The sequence below is a fragment of the Otolemur garnettii genome, unplaced genomic scaffold, assembly GCF_000181295.1.
Source record: "Otolemur garnettii isolate 467f Iridium unplaced genomic scaffold, OtoGar3 scaffold00105, whole genome shotgun sequence".
NCBI lineage: Eukaryota > Metazoa > Chordata > Mammalia > Primates > Galagidae > Otolemur > Otolemur garnettii.
The window spans coordinates 876,121-901,319 of NW_003852500.1; the positions used below are offsets into that span (position 1 = coordinate 876,121).

The window sequence follows — 25,199 nt, forward strand, 5'->3', positions numbered from 1 at the left end:
AGCCATCATTGTTGTTTGGCGGGCCCGGGCTGGATTCGAACCTGTCACCTTAGGTGTATGTGGCTGGCGCCTTAGCCACTTGAGCCACAGGCACCGAGCCAAGTTTTGTCTGTTTTTAATAGGTCTTGCTCTTGCTCAGGGTGGTCTTGAACTTCTGACATCAACTGATCCTCCTACCTCAGGCTCCTAGAGTGCTAGGATAATAGGTGTGAGCTACCAAGTCCAGCCAGGATGAGTTTTTCTCTCTCTTTAAGAATTGTCTAGTCCTGGAGGTGCCTGTGGCTCAAAGGAGTAGGGTGCTGGCCCCATATACTGGAGGTGGTAGGTTCAAACCAAACCCCAGCCAAAAACTGCAAAAAAAAAAAAAAAAAAAAGAATTGGCTAGTCCTTCAAGGAGCATCTTTCCCTAGTTAGCAATGTCCAAGATACCAGAACATCAAGAATACAAAGGACAAACAAACAAAAAATAGCCAGGCATAGTGGCTTGTGCCTATAGTCCCAGTGATTCTGGAGGCTGAGGCAAGAGGATTGATTGCTCGAGCCCGTGAGTTCAAGACCAGCCTGGGTGAATGAGACCTGTCTCTAACATAAATGACTAAGTAAATAGGTGTCAAATAAAAATATTAAAAAAGAAAATAGACCAGGTACAGTGGCTTATGCCAGTAATCCCAGCACTTTGGTAGACTGAGGCAGGAGTTTTGCTTAAGGCCATAAGTTCCTCAGGCTAGTCTAGACAAAATAGGGAGAGCCCATTTTTTTTTTTTTTTATATTAGCTAGGTGTGGTGCCATGTGCCACCTACTGGGGAGGCTAAGGCAGGAGGATCACTTGAGCCCAGGAATTCCAGGCTGCAGTGAGCCATAAGGATGCCTCTGTACCCCAGTGTGGGCAACAGAGTGAAGCCATGTCATCAAAATAAACCAACGAATCCCCCCAATGCCCAACCCTTCTCACACACCCGCACCCCCAAAGAGAGTTAATACAGGGCTTCTGTTTGTTATCTGCCTAATGGCCTAATGGGGAGAGGAGGGTTTTTTTTTTTTTTTTTGAGACAGAGGTTAGAGTGCTATGGCATCACAGCTTACAGCAACCTCAAACTCTTGGGCTTAAGTGATTCTCTTGCCTCGGCCTCCCAAGTAGAGTAGCTGGGACTACAGGCACCCACCACAACGCCTGGCTATTTTTTGTTGCAGTTGTCATTGTTGTTTAGCTGGTCCTGGTCGGGTTCAAACCCTCCATCCTCTGTGTATGTGGCTGGTGCCATAACCACAGTGTTATGGGCACTAAGCCAAGAAAGGAGGCTTATCTTAGCCAAGCTGTGGGTCTTGCTGGGCTGGGCTAGGGGCTGGATTCATGCTCATGGTCCTTCTCTGTGGCAGGAAGATGAGTGATTATATCTCAGCCATCATTGAGCTGAGTGCACTGGCTGTCAAACGCCAATATCACCTGCACCACTACCTGGACTTCATCTACTACCGCACGGCGGACGGGTGGCGTTTCAGGCAGGCCTGTGACACTGTGCACCGCTTCACCACTGACGTCATCCAGGAGAGGCGCTGGGCTCTGCACCAGCAGGGGGCCGAGGCCTGGCTGAAGGCCAAGCAGGGCAAGACCTTGGACTTCATTGATGTGTTGCTCCTGGCCAAGGTGAGGATGATCCCTTGGAAGTGGAGCCCTGCCCAGTACAGCCTCCCTAGGAATGGCACCAAGTCTGTGAAATGATAAATGTTAAAACTTACATAGGGTCTGGCTTGGGGGCTCATGTCTATAATCACAGCACTATGGGAGGTCAAGGCAAGAGGATTGCTTGAGGCCAGGAGTTTGAGATCATCTGGGGCAACACAGTGAGACCTCATCTGTACAAAACATAGAAAAACATTCTGGGCATGGTGATGCACACCTATAGTCTCAGCTACTCAGGAGGCTGAGGAAGAAGGATGGCTTGAACCCAGAGTTTGAGGTTGCAGTGAGGTAAGATCATACCACTTCACTCCAGTCGTGGCTACAGAATGAGACCCTATCTCTAAGAAAATAAATAAATAAAAAGACTTACTGTATCAGTTTGCTCAGGCTTCCATACAAAGTCACCCCAGGCTGGGTAGCCTTAAACAAGAGAAATTTATTCTCCCATAGTTCTGGAAGCTAGAAGGCCAAGATCAAAGCATCTGCACAATTGATTTCTTTTAGGGGCTCTGAGGGAAGAATCTGTACTAGGCCTCTCTCCTTGGTTTGTAGATAACCATCTTCTCCCTATGTCTGTACATCATCTATTCTTTGTCCATAATCTTTGTCCTAATCTTTTCTTATAATTATGCCAGTCATATTAGATTAGGGCCTACCCTAACAAGCTCATTTTCAACTTGATGACCTCTGAACATACTGCAGTACTGAGGGTTAGGACTTTTAAATTCTAAGCGATGGGGTATCATTCAGCCCATAACAATAACAATGATGAAATATGTGACCTTGAAGAGAGGTGACATGTGCATAAGTGTATGGTCATTTGTGGCATTTTTGTGGAATTTTTGAGCAGCACTTGAGTTCTGGATTCAGAGAATGAATTCCAGTCCTGCCCTGCCACTTTTAGAGACAGGGTCTTGGTCCATCACTTAGGCTGGAGTGCAGTGGTCATAGCTCTCTGTAACCTTGAACTCCAGGGCTCAAGTGATCCTTCTGCCTCAGCCTCCTGAGTACCTGGACTATAGGCATGGACCACCACATCTGGCTAATTTTAAAATTTTTGGTAGAAATGGGGTCTAGCTATGTTGGCCAGGCTGGTCTTGAACTCCTGGCCTCAAGTGATCTTCCCACCCTAGCCTCCCAAAGTGCTGCGATTATAGATGTGAGCCACCTCATCCTGTCTACTTAGTGGACGTTTGACTTTGGTTATATTACTCAACTCTCTGTGCCTCAGTTTCCTCATTTGTACCATGGTGATCATAAGACTTGATCACAAGATTGTTGTTGTGCCTCTAGGAGAAGCGTCTCAACTTAATGAGGTCACTTCTGACTCTCCTTCCCTCTTTCCACCTTTCTTAGATAAGTTGCATATTTCCCTCTGCATGGAATACTTTGCCCCACAGCTTGGGTTAGGAGAGGGGGAGATATCTGACTTTTGAGGAGCTCCTGGGATGCAGAGGGTGGGATAAAGCGGGCTGAGCATCCTCTACTGCCCATTCCAGGATGAAGATGGAAAGGAACTGTCAGACGAGGACATCCGAGCTGAGGCGGACACCTTCATGTTCGAGGGTGAGGACATAGGGCAAAGCCAAGGGAGGGCAGGAGGTGCACCATTGTCTGTAGATAGCATCTGCACTGTCTTCAGGCAGCCTCCATTCAGATGACCTCATCTGCCTGCAGGTCACGACACAACATCCAGTGGGCTCTCGTGGGTGCTGTTCAACTTGGCAAAGCACCCAGAATTCCAGGAAAAGTGTCGGGAAGAGATTCAGGAAGTGATGAAAGGCCGGGAGCTAGAGGAGCTGGAATGGTCAGTTTGGGGTAGGGAAATGGTGGGGGCAGGTCGAGGCCAGAATCCTGGGTGTGAGTCTTTGCTCTCTAATTTACTTGATGACCTTAGACAAATCATATAAGCTTCCTGAATTCCAGTGTCTTCCACAGTAAAAATGGTACTGATAATAAGGCCTATGTCTAGCTCCTAATGCAGGATTTCTCAGAATGTTCTAGTTACAATTGTTGCAATAATGCTGCATAACAAACATCTCCCAAACTCAAGTTTGCATCTAGGGGTTTGCAACAAGCTTCTTTCTTTCTTCTTTTGTTCTTTTTCCTTCCTTCCTTCCCTTCTTCTCTCCCTCCCTTCTTCCCTCCCTCCTTCCCTCCTTTCCTCTCTCCCTCCTTCCTTCCTTCCTTTCTTTTTTTGTAGTTGTCATTGTTGTTTACCAGGCCTGGGCTGGGTTCACACCCGCCAGCCCCGGTGTATGTGGCCAGTGCCCTAACCACTGAGTTATGGGCACCAAGCCTATTTCTTTCTTTTGTTTGCACATTACTCTTGTTGCTGCTGGGCTTGGCCGATCAAAGTAGAGTTGCTTCCAAACTAAGGGTTGGGTTCGAATCTGTTCTTGGACCCACAGCTACGCTGGGTCACATTCTTCTCAAGGCAGATTCCAAAAGCACAAAAAAGCCACACAATTTAAAAGCTCTTTAAAACCATACCATGGCATTGACTAAAGCAAGTCACATATCCAAGGCCAATATGAATGGGGCAGAGCATATACACCATTCACCAAGCAAAAGTCACTACAGAATAGTCACTGCTATATGATTATATAGCAAAGAGCACAGGTGCGTGGTTCTAATGCAGGGGGAAGTGGAGAATGAGCAACAATAATCCAGTCTTTTTTAGATGTCTGCTCTAAGAGCTGATTCTGGGGGAAGCAGGGAAAACACAGTATTTAAAAGCATCAACTTGCACAATGAGAAAGTTCTTTTCTGTGCTCTTTCAACCTTTTGCATTATGACCTCAAAGAGAGACTCTCAGTTTGGTGCTACTGCATTCATACACTTTGCTAATCTGCCCTTTTTGTTTTCCTTTTGTGAGATAGGGTCTTGCTATATTGCTTGATCATCCCAAAAAGCTGGGACTTACAGGTATTCTTCCATACCCAGGTATTTAAACATTTTTTTTTTTTTTGGAAGAAGGGAATCTTGCTATGTTGCCCAGGCTGGTCTCAATCTCCTGGTGTCAAACAATCCTCCTACCTCAGTATCCTGAGTATCTGGGTTAAAGACATGAGCCACCTTGCCCAGAAAATCTGCCTTTGTAATAAAGGGAGATGCTTCAGGTTTGAAGAGTTGAGTAAGAGATGTTATCTCGCTACAATTTAATAACACTTTTCTGTTTTTGCAGTGGTATTTGTATGTATGGAAGCTTTACACTAGGGTTACCGCTTGCCCCTTGTGGTAGCAACATAAAGTGTTTATTTATTTATTTTTGAGATAGTCTTTCTCTGTCACCCAGGCTAGAATGCAGTGGCACAATCATAGCTCACTGCAACTTCAAACTCCTGGGCTTATGTGAGGCTACCGCCTCAGCCTCCTCAGTAAATGAGACTACAGGTGCATACCACCACACTCAGTTAATTTTTTTTCTCTTCTATTTTTGGTGAAGATGGGATCTCACTCTTGCTCAAGCTGATCTTGAACTCCTGACCTCAAACAATCCACCTGCCTTGGTCTCCCAGAGTTCTAGGATTACAGGCATGAGCCACTGCACCCAGCTATGAAGTTTCTTCAAAAGAGAACCTGCCCAGCTGCCCTTGAGAGTGTGTGTTTGTGGGAAGGTCACTGTGGCTTGGCCTTAAGTCACAGTTTCATTCTTTCCAGGGATGACTTGACTCAGTTACCCTTCACAACTATGTGCATCAAGGAAAGCCTGCGTCAGTACCCACCCGTGACTCTTATCTCTCGTCGCTGCACGGAGGACATCAAGCTCCCAGATGGCCGCATCATACCCAAAGGTGCCCACCATGTGCCCTCTGATGATGTGCTCTATCCCTGATGATGTGGTTGCTTTGTTGTCCAGGGGGGCCTGACCACGCCTGCCCCATGTGCACTATCCCTATAGATGGAGCAGCTTTCTATGTGTCTGTTGCTTTGGGGGAGTTACGGGAAACTCAGTGTGTGTGTGTGTGTGTGTGTGTGTGTGTGTGGTTGACATGGATGAGTCCTGGTGGAAAGGTGGGAAGGCAGTATGGCAGTGTTGGCACTATGAAGGTGCAGGTAGGGGAGGATCACTTTCATTCACTTGCTAAATATCCTTTGGAGATCAGCCCTGTCCTGGGTGATGCTGGAGATCTAAAACGGCTTCATCCCTAGGTCCCTTCAAAGGTGGGGAACCTATAGCCTCAAGGCCACACGTGGCCCTCCAGATCCCCAAGTGTGGCACTTGACCAAATCCAAACTTCACAGAACAAATTCCTTTATTAAAAGGATTTTTTCTGGTTAGGTGCAGTGGCTCATGCCTGTAACACTAAGACTCTGGGAGGCTGAGGCCAGTGGATTGCCTGAGCTCAGGAGTTGGAGACCAGCCTGAGCAAGAGTGAGATCCTGTCTCTACCAAAATTAGAAAATCTAGCCAGGCATTGCAGCAGGCACTTATAATCCTACCTACTTGGGAGGCTGAGGCAAGAGGGTTGTTTGAGCCTAAGAGTTTGATGTTGCTGTGAGCTGTGATGCAACAGCATTCTACTGAGGGTGAGAAAGTGAGACTCTGTCTCAAAACAAAAACAGAAACAAAAACAAAAAAAGGATTTGTTCCGTAAAATTTGGATTCAATCAAAACACTTAAGGACACAGAAGGCCACATGTGGTCCCAAGACTGCAGGTTCCCCACCAGCTAGAAGCAGCTCAAATACGCAGAGAGATGGCTTTGTCTAGGGAGTAAAGCAGGGAGGGCTTTCTGGACGAGAGAATGGAGGATGTGATCCTTGGAGGTTGGGAAGGTAAGAGTAGGTATGTTTATGGAGCAGGGCCTCAGGGTACAGATTATGAAAGGCCTTGACTGCCAGATGGTGGTGCTTGAACTCAATCCTGAGGGCAGTAGGGAGCCAAGGGAGGTGTTTGAGCTGAGGAGGAACAATATCAGATCTGTGGGTGAGAAATATCCCTCTGTGGCATGGCAGACAGAAAGAAAATGATGTGGTCCTCTTAGAGAAAGATGGGGGAGTGGATTGGACAGTAGAATTTTTTCAGGGAAGGCTGGACAGGCAATGAGGGCAGATGGCACATGGGAATGCCATGGCTTCAGGGAGACACAGGAAAGGGGAGGTTTATGGAAGAAGCTCTGATTTCACTTGGTCTGCTGACCCTAACTCTCCTCACAGGAATCATCTGCTTGGTCAGCATCTATGGAACCCACCACAACCCCACAGTGTGGCCTGATTCCAAGGTGAGCTCCTGCCCCTCCAACCCTCCCTGCCCTCTCAGCTCATTCCTCCCCAGAAAGGGCAGCACTGGAGCAGCAGGGCCAGTCAGGGAGCCAGACACCAGGGCTCTTACCCCTACCACTTTGACGGAGCATCCCCTATATATTCACCTATTCATTATTTGACTAGTTGACAAACATATACTGAGCACTTACTGTGTGCCTGGGCCTGTGATGGGCAGTGAGGACAGAAGATGATACTGTCTTTGCCCTCATGGAGCTCACAGTGAAGTTCAGGGAAAGGAAATAAGCAAATAAGATCATTTTGGGGCTAGGTGCAGTAGCTCATGCCTGTAATACTAGCATGAGCTGAGGTGGGTGGATTACTTGAGCTCAAGAGTTTGAGACTAGCTTGAGCAAGAGGAAGACCATGTTTCTACTAAATATAGAAAAATTACCCAGGGATTATGGTGGGGGCCTATAGTCCCAGCTACTGGGGAGGCTGAGGCAGGAGCATCGCTTGAGCCCAGGAGTTTGAGGTTGCTGTGAGCGAGGCTGTCATGGCACTCTAGCCTGGGAGATAGAGTGAGACACTATCTCAGAAAAAAAATTATTTTGTGTATTGATAAATGCATGAAAGAAAGAAAAACTCATGGGGGTGGGTGGTTTAGCTCAGGTGGTTGGTTATAGAGGAAGGAATGTTTGAGCTGGGACCCAAAGGTATAAAGAACAGGGAGAAGTGTGTTCCAGGCAGAAGAAACAGCAAGTGCCAAGTTCCTGAGGTGGGAATGGGCTGAGTGTGCTTGAACAATGGAAGGACATGGATGTGGTTGCATTGTAGTGAGTGTAGGGTCTTGAGGTGCTCTCCAGCCACCTGAGCTGGTCTCTAGAGGCTGAGGGAGAGAGCCAGTCCCCAGACTCACCCCCAGTCTGCTCCTGCCTAGGTGTACAACCCTTACCGCTTTGACCCAGAAAACCCACAGCAGCGCTCCCCACTGGCTTATGTACCCTTCTCTGCAGGACCCAGGTAACTCATTGATTTTCCCCAGTCCAAACCAGATGTGGGCGGAAGAGAACAAGTGGAAGGTCAGGGTTGATTTGGTCAGGAGCAGAGTCCACATCTCACTCACCAGCCCAACATCTTCTCTGCATCCCCCTAGTGCACGAAGAAGTCACCCTAAAAGCAGACTCTGCTATGGCGTTACTGGGTATTGGGCATCTACTGTGTGCCCAACTCAGAGCTCTGGTCTTCAATGTTCCTAATGTCTGTACCACATCATTGTCCCCAGTTTTACAGATGAGAGAACTGACGCTCAGATGGGGAGGTCATTAACCCAGGACACACAGCTAGTAAGAGGCTGCGCCAGGATTCAACCACACTCGACCCCAAAGTCACATTAATTTTAGCAATTCTTGTGGTCTCACTTTAACCCCCATTCCAGGCAGCGCAGGATGCCTGCCTTATTTTAGAGAGGCATATGAGGCCCAGAGATCTACCCTTCCCCTGCCCCATTCACACTGCAGCTGGGCCTGAGCCCTGTCCCCTTTCCTGCAGGAATTGCATCGGACAGAGCTTCGCCATGGCCGAGATGCGCGTGGTGGTAGCGCTAACGCTGCTACGCTTCCGCCTGAGCGTGGACCGAACGCGCAAGGTGCGGCGGAAGCCGGAGCTCATCTTGCGCACGGAGAGTGGCATCTGGCTCAATGTGGAGCCGCTATCTCCGCGGGCCTGAGCAAGGGGTGCTTCTGCGAATCCTGGGGATCCAGGCACCAGCCAGAAAGGCCCAGGCCCCGCCTGTGACATCCCGAGGGAATAGACCACTCCCTTGGAAGTCCAGGCTCAGTCCTGCAGGACCAGACTCTGTAGTCTAGCAACTTGACCGCGTTTGCCACCCTGCTCAAAGAGAGGATCCTCCCCCTGAGGGTTCCATTGGCTCCTTGAGGTTTAGATCCCGCCCCCTGAGTTCCTGCACCTGTCCTGCTTGAGGGACCAGACTTGGCCACTACCCCAGACTCAGTCTCACCCCTAGAATACGGAGGTTTTCCTGGGCCTCGGTCCTGAGGCTCCAGCTCCTCAGGTCCTACTGAACCTTCTGAGGACGAGAACCCGAGACCCACCTCTCTGACTCAGGACCTACCAGGGTGACTTCTAAATTGAGGACTTGGAAACTGGAGCCCGAGGTCAGAGCCCTGAACCCGTGACATCACCCTCCTGAGGCTCTCAGCTCATAGGGGTGGACTGCTCAGGTTGCATCCCAGGACTCGGCTTGTTTGCTTTTGTTGTTTTGTAAACCCAGACCCTTGCAAGCCCCTTCCTTCCTCCTTTGTACAAAGGCCCTTTGGTGAATGTTCTGATTTTTGTAGAATAAAAGCAAGGGATTCACCCCAACTCAACCAGCCTCTTATACCTGCAGCCCTACACAGGTATGAAGGGCTCTGGACAGATGAGAAGTAAGTGAAGGACTCTGTACAGATGAGAAGTAATTGTGGGCTATGAGGCTGGGAAGCCATTTGTCTTAGGACATAAACTCAGATTTTTTGGGACAGCCATGCATTTCATTATTTCCTCAACAGATCACTTATTAATTATCTGCTGGCGCTGGGCCAAGAGTGTCTATAAGACCAATTCCTGCCTCAGCAGAGGGTTGGAGACATATTGAACAAATATGCATGTAAATGTTTATCTACAAGCCATGACAAGTGCTTCAAAGCACCACCCCCTGCTGTACTCCTGCTCATTGCTGCAAATGCTCTGAGTTGAGGGAGAGTGCAGTGTGCTCAAGGAATTCGCAAAAAGCTGGAGTGGTTGGATCTGAGGAGTTGGGGCAGAGTGGAGGAAGGGTGATGGACATGGGCCAAATTCACAGGCTTTCTACTGAGGGCAATAGGGAGCCATGAGGGGTGTGTGAGCAGGGTCATGGCAGGACATGGTCAGATTTGGGGCTGGCATGCAGGTGGCTTTTTTGAGGGTGGAGGATTGGAGTTTGGATTCTAGGAAAGAGGGAAGCTGAGGTCAAGACAAGAAAGGTGTGGACTGAGGTGATTAGCTGTGAAGGCCAAGGGGAGGAACACTGAGGGAGGTGGCACCTGCTGGGATTGTGCCTGTCAAGAAACTCCTGGGCTGAATGTGAAACGTATGAGCACCAACTGGCTTTTGCCTATGCTGCCTCTTCCACACCTCTGTCCCGATTTAGGGGTTCCAAGAGCACATGATGAGTCAAACACCTCCTGCCTCCCTCATTGCAACTGCCATATGCCAGCAAAAAATCTTGGTTTTGAGAGGGGACATGTGTAGGTTCAAGCGTGGCTCTGTCCCCTACAGGTATAAGCCACCACACACAGCCTATAATTTTACTTAACAGAGGTGGAAACTGAGACCTCAGAGTGGTAGCTCTGGGCATGTGATTGCCCATCTCCGCACCTGAGTTTTCCTTTGTCGTGTGACTTTCCAGGATTATCATGCTTGTAGTGCGCATTGAATTTCCACTAAGGTTCCTGAGGGTAAATGAATGAGAGTAAGGAGAGAGAGCATGTGGTCTGTGGTTCCCCAGGACTCTGCTATACCTGCGAGAGTCAATCTCAAAACACCCAGGCTTGGTCCTTTCACTCAGCTGCTGTGGGAATCTCTTTTCTCTTCTGAGTGTGAAGGATGCTCCCTCTACTGGATGGTTTGGAGACAACAGGCTCTAAGGAGTCCATTTTTGATTAGTTCAGCTCGTGCACTCGTGTTTGAGTGTGACTGTGTGTGTGACTGCACGTGCATTTGAGTGACTATGTGTGCATGTGTTGGAGTGTATGCATGCATGTATATGTAATATATGTGGGTGTGACTGACTACGCACGCATGTGTATTCATGTGAATGTATATAAGTTTGCCTACATGTGTATATTGGGACACATGCTGTGTTCCTGCTCATTGCCAGAGCCACTGCCAGGGCCCCTGCCCCTTGGAAGCACTGGCAGGGTATTATGGAGAAATAATGCCCTTGGAAATAATCTCTGAGTAATTGTGGGTATCGGCAGATAAATACATGTTTGCTCACTCTGGGATCACTCTGAGGTGCATGTTCTGTGCTGTTTCCTGGAGGTACCAGGCAAGGCTGAGCCTCAGCTGCCCACAGTGGAAATGTCCTCAAGTAAGTTCCCTTAACTGCTGTGTTTTTCCTCTTTGTCTGTCTATCTTTCTCTCTCTCTCTCTCTTTCTTTCTGACACAGAGTCTCACTCTGTTGTCATGGGTAGAGTGCTATTGCATGGTCATAGCTGACAGAAACCTCAAATTCTTAGGCTCAAGGAATCCTCCTGGCTCAGCCTCCCGAATAGATGGGACTTCAGGCACCTGCCACAATGGCCAGCTAATTGTTTTTTCTATTTTTAGTAGAAAAAGAGTCTTGCTCTTGCACAGGCTGGTCTCAAACTCCTGAGCTCTGCCCAAGTGGTCCTCCCGCCTCAGCTTCCTTCCAGTTTCACCTCCCCACTACCCTACTGGTATATCCTTGGATCACCTCCCAAAGAAACTGGCAGTTAAAATTTTGTCTTAGGATCATCTCCAAATAAAGTATTTGTACCCAAATCCCTTGCATCAGGGTCCACTTCCAGGGAATCCAAACTAAGATACACATGTTGGTTCTCTCCTCTAATTCCCATGGACTTATCATTGTGACCTTTTTACTGAGGAGGGACATGAGGCTCAGAGAGGGCAAGTCACCTGCCTAAGGTCATACAGCTGAACAGTGGACGAGTCTAGCTTTGGCCATGGGTTTTTTGACTCTGAGTTGTGTGTTTGCCTCTTGTCAGCTAAGGGACATGGAATGAACAGGGAACAAGTTGTAAGTGTAGAAACTTAAAAAGGAAATACTCCCACTTTTTGCTTTTGCTTTCCATCCCCAGCCCAACAGTTTGATATGATTTCTTTCAGTTTTAAAAACTTGCATATAAAAACCTTTTTTTTTTTTTTTTGAGACAGAGTCTCACTCCGTTGCTCAGGCTACAGTGCTGTGGCCTTAGCTAGCTCTCAGGCAGCCTAGCTCTGAACCAGGTTACACTGATTCCATTTGTTAAATAAAGTCCCTCTTATAACTATGTCCTGCCTCCAAGAGGTGTGTCACACACTGTGACCCACCCCTTCCCTTCTTCCCTCTCTCTACTCCCCCATTCCGTCACCTCCCACCATGTACTAGCTCATCAATTGACCTCATATCAGAATTGAGTACATTGGATTCTTGTTTCTCCATTCTTGTGATGCTTTACTAAGAAGAATGTGTTTCAACTCCATCCAGGTTAATATAAAAGTTGCAAAGTCTCTATCTTTTTTAGTGGCTGAATAGTATTCCATGGTATACATATAATATTAACAGCTTGTTAATCCATTCCTGGATTGGTGGGCATTTAGGTTGTTTCCATAGCTTGGCAATTGTAAATTGAGCTGCGATAAACAGTCTAGTGCAAATGTCCTTATGATAAAAGAATTTTATTTTCTTCTGGGTAAATGCCCAGTAATGGGATTGCAGGGTCAAATGGGAGGTCTAGTTCCCATATGGAGTTCTTTGAGGATTCTCCATAGTTCCCTGCAAAAAGGTTGTATTAGTTTGCAGTCCGCCAGCAGTGTAAAAGTGTTCCCCTCTCTCCACATCCAGGCCAGCATCTGCAGCTTTGAGATTTTGTGATGTGGGCCATTCTTACTGGGGTTAGGTGATATCTCAGGGTAGTTTTGATTTGCATTTCTCTGATAATTAGGGACTATGAACATTTTTTCTTTCTCTCTTTTTTGAGATAGAGTCTCACTATGTTACCCTCAGTAGAGTGCTATGGCGTCACAGCTCACAGCAACCTCAAACTCTTGGGCTTAAGTGATTCTCTTGCCTCAGCCTCCCAAGTAGCTGGAACTAAAAGGCACCTGCCACAATGCCCGGCTATTTTTTGTTGCAGTTGTCAATGTTGTTTAGCTGGCCCGGGCTGGTTTTGAACCCGCCAGCCTTGGTGTATGTGGCTGGTGCCGTAACCACTGTGCTATCAGTGCTGAGCCGATGAGCATTTTTTCATATGTTTGTTAGCTATTTGTCTATCTTCTTTAGAGAAGGTTCTATTCATTTTTGAACTTCTTTCAAAAATTAATTAATGATCTTTAAAAATTTTCATGGCACACCAGTTGAAAATCACTGTTATGAACTTTTCCAAAGCTTCCCCCCAAGCTTTCTGCCGCCCTATCTAGTTCATGTGGTCTGCTGCCACCCAGGTCAGGAATTTGGTAGCTCCACCAGTCAATCTTGCCCTCAGTGTGGCCTAAGGGACCTGTTGGGTTTCAAGTTCTTGATGAATGAAACCTCAACAGCTGCTTCTGATGTAAGTATTGGGTTATCTTTCATCAATTACTGTCTGGGTCTCCAGGGTCTCTACTTCCTGTTTCTCCCGTGTCTCTTGATTGATGCACATCTAGCCTTGATTAACTCGTGACGTTTGAGGATTGAAGCAAGAAAGCATGTGTGCTGGATCTTTACACTCCTGGTGTAGCTTTGAGAGATGGTCTTTATACATGGCAAACTCCCCCATATCATTTGAGTTTCTACTCAGGGAACACTTCATGAGGAGTCCTTCACTAATGATCGGTCCCTCTGATCACCAAGTCCAGAACAGCCACCTCAGTTACTTTCCAGCATGTTTCACTCTGTTAAATGTGATGTCATGTCACCAGCTCCACCATGCACGATTGGTTAAGCAGTCCCAGGCCTGTCTACATTCAAGGCAAAGAGAAACAGACTCCTCATCTTGTTGAGGATAATGAAAAAGACTTTGAAGCCATCACTTTTCTTTTTTAAGTGGCAGGACATTTTATTAGTTATGTTACCTCTCTGAGTCTTAGTTTCATCATCTGTAAAATGGGGATAATAACATGATGCTCTTGTGATGCCAGTGCTGAGTAACTGGCACACAGGAGAACACCGATAGGCAGTGGCTGCTGTGATACTTGAAGTGACTGAGGCCAGAGCTCCTTCTCCTCGGGTCGTATCGAAGTTCCAGATAAAGTCCTTTCCCAAATTTCTAATTTTGCCATAAGCCAGACAGATATTTTAAGACGTTTTCTTGAAGAATTGGGCCCTTGTAATCTCTTTCTGAAGAATTAGCAAGTCATGCTGGTAGCTGTGATTCTTACTTCAAATAAGGAAATATTTATGGGAAGATAAGAGATAGGAGAAAGTTTTTTTTAAAAAAAATTTCAGATTGGGGCAGTGCCTGTGGCTCAAAGGAGTAGGGCGCCGGCCCCATATACTGGAGGTGGTGGGTTCAAACCCAGCCCCGGCCAAAAACTGCAAAAAAAAAAAAAAAAAAAATTCAGATTGATATGAGCACCAAAAATAAATAAATAAATGGGACATGATCCAGCTAAAAAGCTTCTGCACAGCTAAGGGTACCACAACTAAAGTAAATAGGCAGCCTTCAGAATGGGAGAAGATACTTCCATGCCATAAATCTGACAAAGGCTGATAACTAGAATCTGAAGCCTTCACCTTTGAGGGTTTGGGTTAGAGCCTGAGATTCTGCATTTCCAAGATGCTGCTGGTAATGAAGATGTTACTCTTGTCTTCAGACCACATTTGGAGTACTTAGGTTTTAGAGCTCATGAATGCAAAAGCCCCCTTCTGCCCTAAACATTCAATGAGCACCTACTATGTGCCAAAATTCTGTTTCACCTGTGCTAACGTTTAATTACTTCACTGTGTGTCTGATGCAAGTTACCGTGCTACCCTGTTTCCTCTTTTTCCTTCCTGCTTGTCCCCAAGCCCATCTGGGCAGCCCTGCTGCCCCTCACTGCACTGGATTAGGGGAACCTGGCCCCACCTCAGCCCTTCTCTAGATGGATGAACCTGCCAGCTGCTGCATCCATCCCAGTAGAGGTATGCACCTCAAGTTTTTGGGAGGGGATTCCAGGCTCCTCCAAGACTCTCCAGGATGTTAAACTGGATCAGATAGGGCTACAAGGCATGTGGATATAAGGGGAAAGTTTGGGCATGTCTCCAACATTCAGTTAACTGCAGGAGAAACATTTATCCCAATTCTCTCACTCAGCAGTTCCATCCTTCAAAGTCCTCCTTGTCTTAGAGCCTGACCTCAGAGGGGCTAAGATAACCCCCCTCCCAAGGAAATTTGAGACCAAATCTGGACAAGATGTGCTTCCTTGAAGGCTAATATCTCATTTCCTAGATGGGAGGTCTGATCTCAGGGACAGCCGCCACTGCCCACACTCAGAGCAAGGAGGAGAAGCACAAAGACTCCACTCAGTGACTCCTGGCTTGGCTCTCCTGTGCTGAACTGTCTGCTCACAGCACTTCTCAGCTTTACCCCTCTTGGCTCCCCTCTGTCCCTGCATGCTGAGCCCAGCCTCCAGGCTTGCCCTTCCCTCTGGGCTCTTTAAAGTCAGAGTCTGACCTGTATTAATTCCCAGCGAAAATGGAGTCTTTGTCTCTGTTCTCAGCTGTCTTGTTTCAACCTAAGGTCTGAGCTGTCTGGAGGCAGTGCTTGAACTCCTGCCACCCTATGCAGTGGGGCCAGAGGCTTTACCTCCTAATTCTTCTTTGGGAAACGGTGCGCAATGTCCTCACAGCCCACGCTTGAAGAGGAGCTCAGATGTTTTGTTGCAAAGCTTATCCTGGCTCTGCCCACCTGGCACCTGCACTCTTCACGCTTTTCCTGGCAGGGATAGCTGTAAACTTGGGGGCCCAGAGAGACCTAGAAACCTTTGCCCTTCTTTTGAGCAGGAGGTGCTGACCCTAAACATCTAGCTCCCACACTGTGTTACTTTGAGCTGGTTCCTCTCTGCACATCCAGCTGGTCCCGCCCTCATGCTTTGGCCAAATGCCCAAGGAGGCAGCTAGGCCTGCAGGGATTGGCTGGCCCAGCCAAGCCCAACCTCCTTTAGGTAAGGGGCAAGGGACAAAGTCTCAGGAGAAGGAGAGAAGAGGTGGTGTGGATAAGCTGCTCCTGAGAGAAGTGCCAGGCCGAGGGTGGTGGGGCTGGAGGGTCCTGGCTCAGGATAAGGAGAGAGTGCCTAAGACTGGGGCGGCTCCAGGCTGCCAACCCAGGGGACTGGAGGTTTCCGGGTAACTGAACTCTTGGCAATGTCCCAGTGATTCCGGCTGGGCCTTTCTGGGTTGTAATCAGCTTTCTTTCTCTTTCTTCTTTCCCCTCTCACTCTGTCTCTTCCTCTGGGGTCCCTGGGTGTTCTTCCTTCCTTTCAACGCCTACTTGCCCATCTCTGAGCCCTCCTTGTCCCTGCCCCTCTGCACTGGCCTGGAGTTCCCTTCCCCTCTCTAGAGCCTCAGGAACTCCTCCTCCAGCACTCTGTCTTGCAGGATGCTGCAGCTGAGCCTGTCCTGGCTAGGCCTGGGGCCGGTGGCAGCCTCCCCATGGCTGCTGCTGTTGCTGGTTGGGGCCTCCTGGCTTGTGGCCTATGTCTTGGCCTGGTTCTACTCCTTCTGTGACAACTGTCGCCGCCTCCGCTGTTTCCCGCAGCCTCCAAAACGGAACTGGTTTTGGGGTCACCTGGGCCTGGTGAGTGTGGCAGCAGGATGGGTCTGGCGTATCAGGGTGGGTGGACTTCCCAAGGAGTGGGAAGGGGGCTCAGGGAGGTGGGGATTGAGGTGGGCTGGCCTCTGGGAGGGTAGAGAAGCCAGGGGGCAGCTCCCTCATTCCTCTTCTCACTCCCTCATTGCTCTGCTGTGCCTCCCCAGGCCTCTCTCTTCTTGTCCCTGACCCTGAGGCTGCTTAGGATCCTTTCCCTGTCTGTCTTCCTACACTGGTGCACCTTGAGGGCCTCCTGGAGAGGGCTGCGCAGAGCAGTGACCACCCTCCCTTCTACTCTCTGGCTGGTACACAGTCTTTATCATTGGACTTGAGGCCTCCTCAGGGGTCTACTCCCTGCTTGGCTTACCTCTGTTAACCTCAGGCCAGTACCTACATCTCCCCATATAAATTCTCTATGAGCCTCTTATCCCCAACCAATAGGGCACAGCTAGGCCAGAGGAGAGGTGTGGCCATGCTCTCCCTCTCTACCTTTCCTCTTATCCTGCCTTCCATGCCCAAGATGTCTTGACGGGCCCCTTGTCCAATTTGGGTAAAAGCTGGTTCCTTTCCCTTTCAGAAGGGATTGCTTTGGCCTCTGTTCTAACAGCCAAACTTCCTGGAGGGATGCTGCTCTCACCATCCTGGCCTCATCCCCAGAGGCTCTTCCTACATGCCACATTGGCTCCCTATTGCCATAATCATATTTAGAATTTTCTGTACGTGTAAGAATGCCACCTCCTATGCTATTGATTCAAGTATTGCATTCCCTGACCACAACCCCCTCTCCTTCCAGCTTCCTTGTTTACTTCTCATCTTACCCCCCACCCCCAACCCCTGGATTTCTACCCTCCAAGAGCATCCTTTCAACCCACCCGTTGCTGCATCTTTGTTTGGATTCCTATCATTTGCTCACAGGCTGAAATCTCTTGCCAAATGGACTTTCTTTTCTTCCTTTCCCTTCTTTTTCCCCCTCCCTCCCTCCCTTCTTTCTTTCTTTCTTTCTTTCTTCTCTCTCTCTTTCTCTTTTGAGACAGAATCTCACTCCTTTGCCCTGGGTAGAGTGTCATGTCATCATGATAGCTCACAGCAACCTCAAATTCTTGGGGTCAAATGATCCTCTTGCCTCGGCCTCCTGAGAGCTGGGACTACAAGCATGCACCACCATGCCCAGCTACATTTTTCTATTTTTAGTAGAGAAAGAGTCTCACTCTTGCTCAGGCTGGTCCCAAACTCCTGAGCTCAGACAATCCATCTGCGTTGGCCTCCCAGAATGCTAGGAATACAGGCACGAGCCACCATGCCTGGCCACCAACTGGGTTTTCCTTTATGGCTATCTGGAAAACCTTTACTTTGGATGAGCTCAATCATTCACATTCTGTTATCTTTTTTCCACAATGATGCAGAGAAAGAAACAAAACAAGACATATGGGTCACGTGTAAATTCCCAGCCACCCTCTCCAGTGCACTTCATTCTGCACCCAAACTTCCAGCCAGCTTGCTTCGTTATCTCCTCATGGACAAAGAGTTGTCTTCCCTCTTTGCCTTTATTTCCTTTGTAGTTCCTCATTTACTCTACACCCCCATCATGCTCCCTTGAGATGACCATGATTCTCAGGTCTCCAAATCCCAATGACACCTTCTGGCCCACCTTGCCTACCTCCTGGGCAGCTCTGTGAACTTGCTGACCGCCCCGTCTTTCCCAGAACTTCCTCTTCTCTTGGTTGTGCTGCCTTCCTCTGGTCCCGCTGGACCTTGCCGTGGGTGCTCTGTCTCTGCTGTTGTCTCCCTTCCTCATATAGAGGTCCTCCAGGGCCCTAGCCCCTTCTCCCTCTCCCAAGGCCACATCCTCACCCATGGCTCCAGCTAAGCTGACCATCAGTTCCTTCCATGGCAGAGTTCCAAGTTCACATCTCTCCTGAGCAGGGGACCAAGCCTCCCTTCCTCGCTTGTGTGGGGTCTCACAAACACCTTATCACAACAAATGAGAATCTGAACTCATGACCCTCTTTCTACTCTGCCCCTGCCCTTGGTCTAGTCCACCAGTTGCCCAGACCCCACACTTTGGGGTCTCCCCCTCCTTCTCTTGCTCACACGTCCCGTCCTTCAGCATGTTTGGTAGTGCTGCCTGGACAACTCTCCATTAGTGTCCTCTCTGCATCCTCTTGCACCCACAGACCCCTCCACTGCCATCTGTCTCCTGGATGAGTCCTTGTTGTACCTTCTGCCCTCTTTGTCCACTTCCTCAGTCCTGGAGAGACTTTTCTGAAATTTGGTTTAGATCATGCCATTGCTTGGGTGGAACTCTGTCACTCTGAGGATAAAGACTAAATGTTACCTGGCCGAGCTCTGCTGCCCTGCCTAGCTCCATCTGCCCACTGGATGTGCTGAATTTCTGTTTTATCACCTTAATGAGTCAAACCCTTCCTGCCTCAGAAACTCTGCTCATGCTGCTCTTACGCCTGGAAGCTCTTCCCTTTGTGGACACCTGGTCTTCCATTTTCAACACAAGTGTAACTTCCTTCTAGAAGCTTTCCTTGATTCCCTAGACCTTGGCCTTTGACTTGGCCCTGCTCATGCTTAAATAGTCAATTGTCCAATTATCTGTTTGTTATCCATCTCTTCCACTCTATGGCATCATTGTATGTGTGTGTGAGTGTGTGTGTGTGTGTGTACACTACATCTACAGTGCCTGGTCCAGGGATTCACATATAGTAGGTATTTAATGACTTAGTGGTTGAGGCCATGTCCCAAGTATGAGTGAACTTACTGTCACCTTCCTTTGGTCAGCCAAGGCCAAAGGGCTGAGCATCTAGCGCTTCCCTTGCCAAGTTCACTTTCTCTTTCCTCCTTGGATGAGAACTTCAGCTTGGGGAGAGGCTTTTTGCAATCTTGTTGCTCATCACAGAAGGAGATGTCCCAAGCTCACCCTGAAAGTTTTCTGAGATTCTAGGTCTTAGAATGTTCTTAGCGAGCCCTGGAGGCAGTGGGAATGTTATAAAGTTACTATTGTCCTACCTCCCCCTCTGAGGGCTTCGCTAACAGTGGAACCTGATTTGGGTCACTCTTTCCTCCTCCACCCCCTCCTGCTGTGTGACCGTGGTTGAGTTACTCTCCCCCTCTGGGCCATTCTCAGCATGTGCCTTGGATTCTCATCTCAGTCTCCCGGGCACAGGAAGCAGATTGCAAAGGTGAAAATGTCTTTTGTTCATTGTGTTGGAATAAGTTGGTCAGGCTCAGGTGGGGCATCTCAAGGGACCAGCAAGGACATATTTTCAGGAGCCAACCCATCTTCTCCCCTTTGAGGGATGTGGCTTCAGTCTTCTCATTTGTAATGGCAGGGGCAATGGATGTGCTCGTAGGAAGGCTGTACAGGATGCACTGTGCACAGAGCCTGGTGTGCAGAAGATGCTCATGGGTGAGAGCTGCTGCCCTGATGGACAGTTAGAGTTCTCTGCTCTCCTGGGGTCTGCCAAGAATGGAAGGTCCCCAGCGTGCACCTGGAGCCCATGTGAACCAGGACATGAAAAGACGTGGAGACCAGCCCCGGGGACACATCATGAGGCCACACTGCTGGCCACAAACTTCTTCCATGGGGACCTCCCCCTGTGGTTCTTTCTGGAAACAATCCCAGGGAAAGAAGTGTAGGAGACACTTGAAAAGAAACACCTTGGTAATAAGGGAATGGGGATGGGATTGGTCTCTCGTTAAAGAGCACAAGAGCACGTAGCATGCAAGAGCATGCGAGAACATACATCACTGCTTGGCAGTCTCCACACCTCTGGTGTAAGTAGCCACGGGAGAAGCTAGTTGAGGCTCCTACTAAGACTGGCCGCTGCACCTTTGAGGTGCTCAGGCACCTCTGACCTGACTGCGACAACTAACTCCTCCTGATGGGGAGCCTTACCTGACTGAGACAACGGGCTCTATGGCGCCTATGGGAGCCATACCCCGAGTGAGCTTGTACAGCTGTCAGTTTCATGGGCTGGGGCCAGCGACCTGCTGTTCCAGCTCCAACAAAGAAGATCTGCCTTCGTGAGCTTACCTTGGCCTCCCTGTGGGCAGAGAGTGGGTCTTTTCCCTCTACCCTGGCATGTACTTGGATATGGCCCAAGAGAGAAGGAGCAGGAGGAAGCAGAGATTTCTTCCATCCACACAGAACCCAGACACACTATTCACTACAGAGGCAGCACCATCTCTGGAGGCTGCAGGGGGGATGGACTGTGGCTCCTTCTGGGGAGCTGACAACCACCTTGCAGCTTAGCCTCACAGAGCAGGGCTTGAGGGTCCTGACTTGGCTGCTGGCCACCTATCCCTATGGCTTTAAGAGGTCACTAGGCCCTATCTTTCTCCTCATTAGTTTGTGCCACTCAGCGGTGCCTGGCCTATTGCCGATGCCCCAAGTACCCACTTGGAACACTTGGCTGTGGGCACCATGGCACCATCTGAAGCTTCAGAATCCCTCCCTGCCCAGCTTGTAAATGGTCCCTGCAGAATCCAAGGCCCTGCATCTCTGGGTGTCCTTGGTCATCTTTTTCTTTCTTTTATTTATTTGCCAATTCCCCCCATTCTGGTGTCCCTGGGGAGACATCCCCAAACTTGAAGATATAGAGGTAGACTAAGATACCTCCAAATCTTGTGTAGTCAGGGCTGGTTCCAGGAAGAGACAGGGCTGGGGAAGACATGAGGGGAATCAAGGTTTCTGCCACTGGGGCAGGCATGTGGGCTTTCTGGAGGAGGGGTTTTTGGAGTTGGTCCAGAATTATGAGTAGGAGGTTTTTAAGCAAAGAAAAGAAAGAATATTCTGTATGGAAGATTAGCCCACCTGGAGGTGACAATGAGTACTTGGTTTTTGAGCAAAGAGAAGTTTGGTTCTGTTGGAGTGATCAGGGTCAGAGGCAGAAAAAAGGGAGAGGGGAGATAGGAGAGGGAGTGGATTTTGAGGGCCATGGGAGCCCTGGAGGGTGTGTGAGCAGGGGAGGAAGGATGTTAGCTGAGCAGATCTGCCTGATTTTTCTCTCTTGCTCCATTCAGCTTCCTTGTCTTTCTTTCAAGCTCCTTTTGGGGCACCTCCTTCAATAAAGCACTTGTAGAAGCGTCTACAATTCAGGCTTTGCTTCTGGAGAGTCCATGCTAAGATAGTGCCCCTTTATCCTTCTCTGCTTTTGTTCCCTGGCTGGCTTCCCCCAATTTCTTCCTCTTCCTTCTCAGTCCCTTTTCAGGGTCTTCTTAGGTCTTTCCCAGCTGCTTCCAGCCTGGGCACGTGTGTAGGGGTTGTGGGAGCTTCAGGGTGGGACAGAGTGTCCTCCTGTGAACTCCAGCCTGGGGTTACTTGCCAGGATGTTGAGTCTGTCCTTAGGGTGCAGTCAGGGTCTGGGGAAAAGGCATATCTACACCTGCTCCCTGCTCACTTGCTGCAGAGCTGGGGATGGATGTGGCTAGTGGCAGGAGGCTGTGCTGGGATTGGGGGACAACAGGGAAAGTTGGATGAGTTGAGATTAGTTATATCTATATTTATCTTTTGTATCTATTCACCCATCCTATCTTTATCTGCCTATCTCTCTACCTATCTATGTATCTAAAATTCTATATATGTCTTTATTTCTCATCTGAGTCTATCAGTCCTCTTTATCTATCACCTATCAATTTATATCTACCATCTTGTATCTATATCTCTATATCTATTTCTCTATCTTTTATCTATATTTAGCTATTCTATCCTAATCTATGTACCCATATCTCTGTATTTCTGTCTCTTTATCTCTCATTTTTGTCTGTCATATATATCTATCCTGTTTCTCACTCCATCCATCCTTCCATTCATTATCTACATATCTATCTAGAGAAAGAGAGAAGGGGGTAAGACTAGCAGAGAAAAAATGATTCAGCAAGAGTATAGACCAATAATCCATGCAGAAGGGCCAAGAGGGGTGGAGGTGTGTGGTGGGCAGAAGGCCACAGTGGGCAGTGGTAATTTCTGAGGCTCCCTGCCAGGCCTCGCATCAACCTTTACCATTTCCAGGTCCAGAGCAATGAAGAGGGCATGCGGCTCGTGGAGAATCTTGGCCACTACTTCCGTGATGTCCACCTCTGGTGGATGGGCCCCTTCTGCCCCATCCTGCGACTTGTCCATCCTAAGTTTGTTGCCCCCCTCCTCCAGGCCCCAGGTATATCTTTCAGGAGCCTATTCCCTGCCCCTAGCCTCTTCCCCTACCTCTGCTCCCAGGCCTTCCCACTCCTGGACAGGCCAGGTTGAGCAGGGAAATTTACACATCCAATAGAGATGGCTCTGCCACTAACCTGCTGGGTGAGTCTGGGTATGTCCTTGGCTCTCTCTGTGGCTGCTGAGGTCTCTTTCAGTTGTGAATAATGGAAACTCAACCCCATGTGGTTTAAGCAAAGAAAGAATTTATTGACTGTAAAGTCCAGGGAGGATAGCCTTCAGGCACGGCTGGGTCCAGGTGTTTAAGCAATGCCATTGGGAATCTGTTTTTGTCTCTTGGTTCTATACCTTTCTGTGATGGGTTCACTCTTATGCTGGTAAAGATGGGTCCCAGAATCTCAACCTCCGTGGAAAACTTCCTGTAGTTCTAGGAAAAGTCCGTCTCAGGATTCCTTTAAAATTGCCTTGCCCACAGGCCTAATTCATTCTCCAATCACTGCAATTTGATTGCCAAGGCTTAGAATCACACACTTAACTCTGGAACAGAGGCTGGCATTGTATGTCCACCCTCCCAACTACCTGGATGGAGAGTAGGGGAGGTATAAGGATGGGCTGCTGATTTGAAAAGAAGGAAGATGTTTGCTGGATGGGGAGACACCACAGACATCTACCCACCAGATTCCAAACGAGGTGGCCATTTCCTGGGTAAGGAAACTGAAGCTTAGGGAGTCACAATGACTTCTTGAGGTCACACAGCATACTGAGGCTGCCCTCTTAGCTCCCAGCTGGTCTCTCTGATGGGAGAGACCTTTAAGCTGAAAGGTGATTTGGGAGGGAGATGTCCAGAGTATTGTGGGGGAAGATGCACTAAACCCCCAGATTGATAAACTGTGTCGGGTTACTCTGAAGGCTAGAGGGAGTTGTGGCAGCTCATCTTAGTGAGCAGAGCTCAGCATCTGAGAGGGTAGCGTCCTCTGGTTTCTTTGAGTATAGAAAAGCCTTGACCATAAGCACTTAGCACTTAGTGGGGAGTGGAGCGGAACACTGAGGATGTCTGTATTATGCCGGGGCCACACCTGGGACACTAACAGGACCAAATTTAAATCCTTTCTGGAGCTCATCTGTGGCGCACATTGAGGTCATGTCAGGCCATTTCCAGTCCATTGACAGGAACATAGTAACACCTGTCAGGTCATGTCTCATGTCCCAGGACTATATCAGGAAATGCCAGGGGGTGATATGGCAGTCAGAGTGTCCTAGGTCCCTCTAAAGGTATCTTGTGGAGTGTTGGGCTGTGCTCAGGTGTTGCAGAACGTGTTGGGCCATGTAGTAGCCATGTGCAGGCAGGATGGGATGTGCTGTGCTGTGTCAGGGTATGGCCTTGCTCTAGTGTCTGCAGCAGCCTGGTCTGCGTCCCACACACCTCCCCCACCTCCCTGCTTCCTCTGACCTTGGCCCACTTCCTGCTATGCTGGGCTTGGAAGAGGGAAGGGCAGACCCCTGTCTGGGAGCCTCTACCTTCACCTTAAATCCCTTCTCTACCCCTCTTTCTGTCCTTTGACTATCCTCATTCATGTCAGCTACCGTCACACCCAAGGATATGACCTTCTATGGCTTCCTAAAACCCTGGCTGGGTGAGTAACGCAGGTGAAGGGGGTTGGGGACACTCTTGGGGGCCAGGGGAAGGTGTTGCCCTGGCCCACTGTCCTTGGCTGTTTTTATTAGGGGATGGACTCCTGCTGAGTGCTGGTAACAAGTGGAGCCACCATCGCCGTCTGCTGACACCTGCCTTCCACTTTGAAATCCTAAAACTCTATATGAAGATTTTCAATAAGAGTGCAGACATCATGCATGTAAGTCCCTTGAGCCCGGGGTTCTACCTGGAGCTTTGGGAAAAGGGGAGGGACTTCAGACAAATCTGGTCTAGAATTCCAGTTCTGCTGGGTGGCTTTGAGACCATTGCTTTTCCTCTTCAAGCCTTGGTTTCTTCATCTGTGAAATGGGGATAATAATCCCCACATAAAGAATGGTCAAGCTTATATAGTGGATTCATATATTTGGCATGAGTAGGTGCTCAGAAGGCAGCACTCTTGGTCAGGCATGTTGGCTCACACCTATAATCCTAGCACTCTGGGAGGCTGAGGCAGGTGGATTGCCTGATCTCATGAGTTTGAGACCAGCTGAGACCTTGCCTCTTAAAAAAATAGCTGGGTGTTGTGGTGGATACCTGTAGTCCTAGCTACTTGGGAGGCTGAGGCAAGAGAATTGCTTAAGCTCAAGAATTTGAGCTGTCTGTGAGCTGTGACACCACTGCACTCTACCCAAAGGTGACAGAGTGAGACTCTGTCTCAAAAAAAAAAAAAAAATGAAGGTAGTCCTCTCTCCTTTCCCTCACAGAAGTCCTGTAAACTTAAGGCAATAATGATGAAGGTTGCAGAGTAGCTCTTTTTGCAAAACAAACTACTTTAAAACTCACTATCCTGGGTGGGTCAACTGGCTTTTTCCATTTGTCCCCTATTTTCCAAGAGGCTAGCCTGGGCTTGCTAGCATGGTGGATCAAAGACAGTTAGTACCCCTTGATGCTTAGTTTCAGAACTA

General features: G+C 48.7%; 2 protein-coding genes across 3 annotated transcripts in view; both read left to right on the forward strand.

The window, feature by feature from the left end:
- LOC100941590 (cytochrome P450 4F22) overlaps positions 1–8,734 on the forward strand; it is a 27,208-nt gene extending 18,474 nt beyond the window's left edge. Inside the window, exons 7-13 of the mRNA XM_003796511.1 lie at positions 1,379–1,646; positions 3,182–3,248; positions 3,360–3,489; positions 5,346–5,479; positions 6,845–6,909; positions 7,830–7,912; positions 8,441–8,734. Of these exons, the coding sequence (XP_003796559.1) occupies positions 1,379–1,646; positions 3,182–3,248; positions 3,360–3,489; positions 5,346–5,479; positions 6,845–6,909; positions 7,830–7,912; positions 8,441–8,618 (925 nt within the window). The 3' untranslated portion in view covers positions 8,619–8,734. The remainder of the gene's footprint in view (positions 1–1,378; positions 1,647–3,181; positions 3,249–3,359; positions 3,490–5,345; positions 5,480–6,844; positions 6,910–7,829; positions 7,913–8,440) is intronic.
- Positions 8,735–16,231: 7,497 nt separating this feature from the next.
- Positions 16,232–25,199, forward strand: part of LOC100949812 (cytochrome P450 4F6-like) — a 28,265-nt gene continuing 19,297 nt past the window's right edge. The window contains exons 1-4 of one of the 2 annotated variants that reach the window (XM_003796615.3): positions 16,232–16,429; positions 22,461–22,605; positions 24,182–24,235; positions 24,327–24,454. In XM_003796615.3, coding sequence (XP_003796663.1) covers positions 16,232–16,429; positions 22,461–22,605; positions 24,182–24,235; positions 24,327–24,454 — 525 coding nt within the window. The remainder of the gene's footprint in view (positions 16,430–22,460; positions 22,606–24,181; positions 24,236–24,326; positions 24,455–25,199) is intronic. The other variant, XM_012809479.2, reaches the window with a different exon arrangement.